This window comes from Diabrotica virgifera, chromosome 9, assembly GCF_917563875.1.
Source record: "Diabrotica virgifera virgifera chromosome 9, PGI_DIABVI_V3a".
In the NCBI taxonomy this organism is placed as follows: domain Eukaryota; kingdom Metazoa; phylum Arthropoda; class Insecta; order Coleoptera; family Chrysomelidae; genus Diabrotica; species Diabrotica virgifera.
Window position 1 is genome coordinate 130879830 of NC_065451.1, and position 7715 is coordinate 130887544.

The following is a 7715-nucleotide window of genomic DNA, read 5'->3' on the forward strand; positions in this document are numbered from 1 at the left end:
AGAGTTTTTAGGTAATAAATCGTTTTTTAAGATATTAAATAGAGTTATTAAGTAGAGTTTTTTAGTTTTTAATCATAATTATTAGTTACTTAATTGTAATTTAGATTTTTAAAATTAAATATATACTGTAAGTAACAATTACCCAGGTTACAAAATAGATCTGTAAATAAGGTAAGTCATATTATTCAATAAAAATAAGACTTTTTTCTGGAAGAAATAATTGTAAATATAATATCTAATAAGATATTTATTTAACTTGCAGAACATGGACATCTCTGATATTTCTGACCTTTCATTGTCGAGCGAGGAGGAAAATGTCGTCCCCAGGGTTAATCACAGAACCAGGATGAATCCTATGACACACTACAGTGATAGTGAATTCAAGCAACGATACAGTGTATCCAAAGAAGTTGTGGCAGAATTAGTGGGACTAATAGATGGTATAGAACCAACAACCAAAAGAAACAAATCTATTAATGCCATTGAGCAGATCCTACTGACAATCAACTTTTATGCTACTGGAGGGTTCCAAGTGACTGTAGCTGATAATGGGAGAGTGCACAAATCAACAGCATGTCGCATCATCAAGAGAATATCTCTTGCTATAGCCAGGTTAGGCCAGTTTTTATAAAGATGCCAGCAACAGCAGAGGAGCGCCTGCGTGTTAAATCTGGATTTTACGCATTGGCTAATTTTCCCAACGTGATATGTGCTGTTGATTGTACACACATCAAATATCAGTCAGTTGGAGGTCCAAGAGCAGAACTGTTCAGGAATAGGAAAGGATACTTTTCTTTAAATACTCAAGCTGTATGTGATGCACAGCTGAGGATTCAAGATATCATTTGTAGATGGCCTGGTTCTGTGCATGACACAACTATTTTCAACGATAGCCACATACGTGCTGATTTTGAGAATGGTGTGTATGGGAATGACTTTCTCTTGGGAGATAGTGGATACCCATGTCGAACTTACCTTTTGACTCCATTTTTGCAGCCCAGAACAAATGGTGAGGAAGCCTACAATAGAGCACAGGTAGCCACAAGAAATCCTATAGAAAGGTGTTTTGGAGTTTTAAAAAGGCGTTTTCCTTGCCTATCTATGGGGTTACAGGTAAACTTAGATACAGCAATGAACATTGTTGTGGCCTGTGCTGTATTGCATAATATAGCTCTCAATTATAATGACAATATTGAGGATATGATAGATATTGAAGCTGCTATTCCTGAGGAGATGCATGAGATTGCTGGAAGAAATGAGAATGCAACTGTACGTTCATCTCTAGTAGCAACTCATTTTAATAAGTGGGTACATAAACATTGAAAACACATTTTGTTTTAATACTATTATTATTTATTTTTTATATTCTAATTTTTACTAATTTTCAGCATTTTGACTATTTAATTTAGCGTATTCTATTTTTTTTATTTTTAGTTCTAATTCTAGAAGTTCTTGTTTTTTTAATTCATTAAGATGAATTAATTTACTTCGTTTTTCAAATAATTTGCCGCCCTTTTCTATCACTGCACATTCGAATTTTTTTTATAAAACAGTCGTTTTAAACTCTCACTTCCTAATTTTTTCTTTTTTCTTTTAGGTGACCTCTTTTCTTTGTATTGCGCCGCATAGCATTTGTAGGTGGTCCAGCCGATATACATGAAACAGCTGATGTGGATAGTACATCATAAGTGGATGGTACAGCAGATGTGGATGTAGATGGTAGATTGCCCACTGTGTACAGTACAGCTGATGTGGATGGTACAGCATAAGTGGATGGTACAGCAGATGTGGATGTAGATGGTAGATTGCCCACTGTGTACACTACAGTGGAGCATTGATTTATAGACACATCCCTATTGTCCATTTCGGTGTAGTCATTAACCTCCACTTCAACATCTTGTGTAGCTATAAAAAATATCAATTGTTTTAAATAAATTTAAAATTTAATTACTTAATTTACAATGAGCTACCTTTATTTAAATAATTGAATAAAAGTGAGTCACCACATTTAAAGTAAGCAGATGCACTGTTGCAACTGTTAGATAAAGGTTGGATTTGGTTGCCAATTAAACCCAACATTGGGATACGGAATATGCAGATGATATCTGCTTGGTATCACATACAATAGATAACATCAGGAACAAGGTAAGGAAGCTGGATGGAAAGTCGGCTGAAGTTGTTCTTAAAATTAACACTAAAAGACATGGCAAACAAGAAGAACTAAAACAGGTTAAAGAATTCTGCTATCTTGGCAGTATAATTAATGCAATAGGTGGAGTCCAGGCAAACAAACATGAAAAAGGGAAAGTATAAACTGGCTTTTGGAATCCTCTCAAGCATCAGTACTACTATATAGGAGTGAGGCATGGACAATGACAGAAAGAAATGCAAGAAAAATCCAAGTTTTTGTAAATATAATTTACTATTTTATTAGAAAATAAGCAAAAATTTAAGTTGAAAATAAATAATGTTGTTCTGAAACTATTTTCTTGTGGCATTTTTATAATCAAGTATATTCAAATGGGAAATAAGCCACAATTTTACCTAAAAATGATTTTATTAACGTTTCGACGCCCAAGTCGGGTGTCGTTGTCAAAATACAAAATAATACTAAATAAATAAAAATGTTGTTGCTTAGTAAAAAACTCTTCTAATAATTTATTTAATCTGACTCATTTATATCGGCAATTCAGACACGTATTATACATTTTAAAGTAGACGACTTTAAAATGATATTGCCAATATTGATGAGTTGCGTTCCTGGGAATTTTTAATATTTAAAATATCAAGTCAGAATTTGGTATTAGTTTTGAGAGTAAACTAAATGTAAACCCAAATACTTACGATGTCGGGATAGTATCACGAGGTTTTTCCTGGTTTTCCCTCGTGATTTACTATGGAATCTCTAACGCGAGAATTTCAGTGCCACCGTTGCATTTGGTTGTCTTTTTAAAGACAGATCACATGCTATGATTTTTTGTGGCGGATATTCTTGAGTTGGGATTGATTTCATGTAATCGAATGAACTATCTTTTAGTAAAGTCGTCCCAGGAACGCAACTCATCAATATTGGCAATATCATTTTAAAGTCGTCTACTTTAAAATGTATAATACGTGTCTGAATTGCCGATATAAATGAGTCAGATTAAATAAATTATTAGAAGAATTTTTTACTAAGCAACATTTTTATTTATTTAGTGTTATTTTGTATTTTGACAACGACACCCGACTTGGGCGTCGAAACGTTAATAAAATCATTTTTAGGTAAAATTGTGGCTTATTTCCCATTTGAATATACTTGAAAATAAATAATGGTTTGTTCCAGCATAATCTTGAACTGATTCAGAATCGTACTGTGCATGCACTCAGGTTCTTTCATGCGGATCCTACCTACTAAAGAAACCATGTTTTGAAGTGTATGATATCCCGTTGTATGTATGTAGTTCCAGGAATATTATAATATTCATATTATATTGTTGCTTCATAAATTCCAGTCGGTATGAAGATGGCCATGAGTGTGTTCTGGATATTTTAAAATTTTAACTGATTAAAGTTTATTATGTGTATCAGGTTTCCTAAACCTGGAAATTTATTTTCCCAGTATTTCTTGCTTGCTAGTAAGTTTTATTCAGACATTTATTAACATTTGAAGAGTCCTTTCTGTTTATAAGTTCTGTGTATAAGTGAGCTGATATATGGTATATTTATGTTGGTTAATGATAATGCACGAAGATGTCAATGTTATATGATTAAAAACCATTTGCACATCATCAAAAAGAAAATTTTTATTATTTTAATACTAAAATTTTAGAATATTTACATAATAAAATCATCTACATATTATACCAATATGAATATAATATAATGTATAGTCTTACCAAGGCCATATGTATTGTTTAATGTTTTGATAGCAGAGACTGTAACTCTAGAATCTTTATTATATTTGGGTTTCTTTAACTAAAATTACTTATTTTGTAATCTGATATTTATACTTTGTTAAAATGTACATAATGAGTACATAGATACCTATATTTACATAATTTTGACTATTAGATTACAACATAAATCTCAGTTGATGATACTAAAACATTTAGTAAGTAAATATTACTAAGAGAAGTGATAAATTTCATTTTTAAATTAAATTGTGGCTTATTTCCCAATAAAATAGTAAATTGTATAAGATTTCGGTTTCACCATTACAATTACAAGCATCTACTCCCAAAAAAGGGAAATGGGGGTGCACCAGTGCCACCAAAACACAGTTACAAAATACAGATACCTTCAACAAATCTGACAGATATGCACAAGGAAACACTTCTTGTGTTAAATCAAATAAACTCAAATATTGAGAAAATGGCCAATTCACAGGAAAGAATAGCCAATTCACAGGAAAGAATAGCCAACGCTCTTGAAATGTTAGTAAATAGGAATATTTAAGTTATAGTTGTTATTTAGCAATAAAACTATGGGATATTAAGTTTGTTTTTATGATTTTTCTTCTTACAGTCCTTGGCCAAATTATTAGAAGCACTAGGATATTTTATAAAAACTTTTAATTATGAGTTGATACTAAATAAGTTTTGTTTTATATGTACCAGACACAATGTGATTTAAAATGTGTATACATGGTAAATCATGATTCAGGAGTGCTCCTTGTAACAGTTAACGTCTCTCGGTTTGTTTACTTCTACTGAATCTTGATTGTGAATATAGATTAGTTACCTTTATTTATAAAATTGAATAAAATAAGGACTTAAAACATGCAAAGTAAGAAGATGCAATGTCGCAACTGTTCGGTAAAGGCTGGATTTGGTTCCCAATCAAACCCAACATTTGCGCGCCTACCTCTGTTAAACGGGGCTTAAATGTTCCACCGCCTGTTGCAAGTATATCTTTCTGAAAAGAATTCACCATTTATTAGTTCATTACTGATTAAGAAATACTATACTATATTTACAATCAAGATGCACTAGAAATAAACAGACCAAGACACGTTAACTGTTACAAGGAGCACTTCTGAATCATGATTTACATTGTAAATCCCAAATGATTTACAAAGTTTATATATTTTAAATCATGATTCAGAAGTGCTAATTGTAATATTTAACGTATCTTGGTTGGTTTATTTCTAGTGAATCTTGTTTGTGATTGTGGTATAATGTCTATCCTTAACACTAACTAGGTGGGCTATATCAAATGAATTTCAATGGACTACATTTTTATAGAAACATCCCACTCAGAACTAGTGTAATTTTATTGACATGGTGTAACACATGCATTAAATTTAAGTACACCTACTTTATCTGCCATCTAATCCTTCTTTAGCTGTTTCAAAACCTTTTGGTCAGTATATTTTTTAATCTTAAATGTAATTAATTAATTTATCTGTAAATAAATGGAAATATTTTTACACTTACATTTTCATTTGCTAGATTTTGACGAGTTACTCTTTTTAAATTCAAATACGCCGTGGTCAACTGCTTTGCAGTTATGGGAGATTCGGAGCTGGCATTAAATTCTAATGTAACTTTTTCCCAGGCTGCATTTTTTTCGTTTGTCCATGCAGCATTTGTGGTTTTGTTTTCAATTATATGTTTGGTTCTAAAAACAATAGCATTAAATATTTCTTCTAAAATGTACTATAATTTTATACTTACTTTTCAATTATGCCTAACACCAAACATTTCTCTCTCTCTCTCTGTATAATTTTTTCTACGCTCTTTCTTTTCTACTTTTTCTATATTGCTCATTATTATTAATAATAAACTTCACGTTATCTGTTATCAAATTTTAGATAATAAAAGCTTTGATAAAAGTTTGGTTAAGCTTTGATAAAAGTTTGGTTAGTGGCCAAGGTCCCTATACCATAGGTTGTATGGTAACTTTGACAATGACAAATGAAATATTGTCTTCGTGACGTCACCCAGACGATCAATTTTACGAATTGTTTGTAAACATAATAGGATACGTGGTTTGGAGGCTATATTTTGTTATTGAATATCGTTAGTGTTTTAATTTGTGTTTATATCTTGAGATATAATGTATCTATAGATATCATTAAGTGTTTTTAGTATAATAACTTAAACCCAAAACTCTTTTACAATTGTTAAGATACATTTTAATGTGGTTGTGTTAAGTACCTACTTACTTACTGGATTTTCTTTCTGCAGTATTGTATAGTAAAGGTAAGATTGGGATTAATGCAGGAAAATGTTTAACATAAATTAATTCAAATTTTTTTATTGATTCAGATGACTGGTGGAAATATTTGCAGTGCAGCAATCTGCAAAAGCAACTCAAAAAAGTCCAAAGAGGATGGAAGGAATTTAATGTTTTTTACATTTCCAAAAAATGTACAAATTCAGAAGCAATGGATCAGCAAGTGTGCAAGTGCTCAAAATGTACATAGACCAGTAAGGATCTGTTTTTAGGTGGATGTGAGAGGTGGCATTCAGATTTTTGCGGATAAAGTTAGGTGATAACTTCATTAATAATAATTGATTTATGCTCCTTCTCAAATATGCCCGGAACATTAATAAAAAAATTCAAATATTTAAAAATTTCGAATAACATCGATTTTTTTCTCCTTTTTTTGTTTATAACTTTAAAACGATTCATTTTGGAACAAAGTCGTATAGGAATAAAACAAAGATAATTAAATTTTCTATCAGATGCGATTGGTTAAAAACGTCTTAGTTTATCACCCTTGCTGCAAAATAGCAATAAATATAAAATAAGGGGGCAAAACAAGCCTGTCATTATTCAATGATTTTCCATCACTTAGGTTACACTTGGAATCTTCCTAATTCGCTTAGAAATTTTTTGTAATGTGCTAAAAGCGTACACCAAATTTCATTAAATTGACTTACTAGATTTTGAATAATAATTTTGCAATCAAACTTTTTTTAAAAAATTAAAAATTTTTAAAATCTTGCACAACAAAAACTAGAACATACAAAGATTTGTCATTTTTTTACATATAAAGAAGCACTCCACCTGTCTAATGCACTTTACAGAATTCAAATCGGATTATTTAAGCAGCCTCAACAATGTTATAAAGTTATAAACAATTTTTTGGCTTATGAACAAATTAGTGCCAGGAGGGGGTGCTACGCGCTCCTTTATTTAGATGGACTTACCCAAGATTTTTATGTATTTTTTGGCCCGTAGAACACGATTTTTTTGGGTAACAGTTGATCCGGATGTCGATAAGATTATTATAAACAAAGAACTTGAGGAATTACATAACATCGATTTTTCGCAAAATAAAACATTTTTTTGTATTTCTTGGGTAATTCTAAGCAAAAAATGTTCTTACAAGTTTTTTCGTAGGATGCATAGTTTTCGAGATAAACGCAGTGAAACTATCAAAAAATCGAAAAATTTAAATTTTTGAACGCGAATAACTTTTGATTAAAAAATAAAATAGTAATTCTGCTGACAGCATTTGAAAGTTTAAGTCAAATTATACCGGTTTTAATTATTTGCATGGCTAAAAATGATTTTTTTATTATTAAACAAAGCTATTTGTTTATAAGCCAAAAAATTGTTTATAAGTTTAAAACATTGCTGAGGCCCCTTAAATAATCCGATTTTAATTCTGTAAAGTGTATTAGATAGGTAGAGCACCTCTTTATATGTAAAAAAATTAGCCAACTTCTAAATGGTCTACTTTTTGTTCAGAAAGATTTTAAAAAATTTGAACTTTTTTAAAA

At 30.8% G+C, this 7715-nt stretch overlaps 1 protein-coding gene across 1 annotated transcript; it reads left to right on the forward strand.

Annotated features, from left to right (window-relative positions):
- Positions 1-215: 215 nt before the first annotated feature.
- LOC126892569 (putative nuclease HARBI1) lies at positions 216-1957 on the forward strand. The gene is made up of 2 exons (XM_050662131.1): positions 216-1304; positions 1598-1957. The coding sequence occupies exons 1-2, from the start codon at positions 574-576 to the stop codon at positions 1599-1601; spliced, it is 735 nt and encodes a 244-aa protein (XP_050518088.1). The 5' UTR covers positions 216-573; the 3' UTR covers positions 1602-1957.
- Positions 1958-7715: the final 5758 nt, after the last annotated feature.

Coding starts and splice junctions, on each gene's coding strand:
- LOC126892569 (XM_050662131.1), top strand. CDS start 574: ATGTCGCATCATCAAGAGAATATCTCTTGCTATAGCCAGGTTAGGCCA.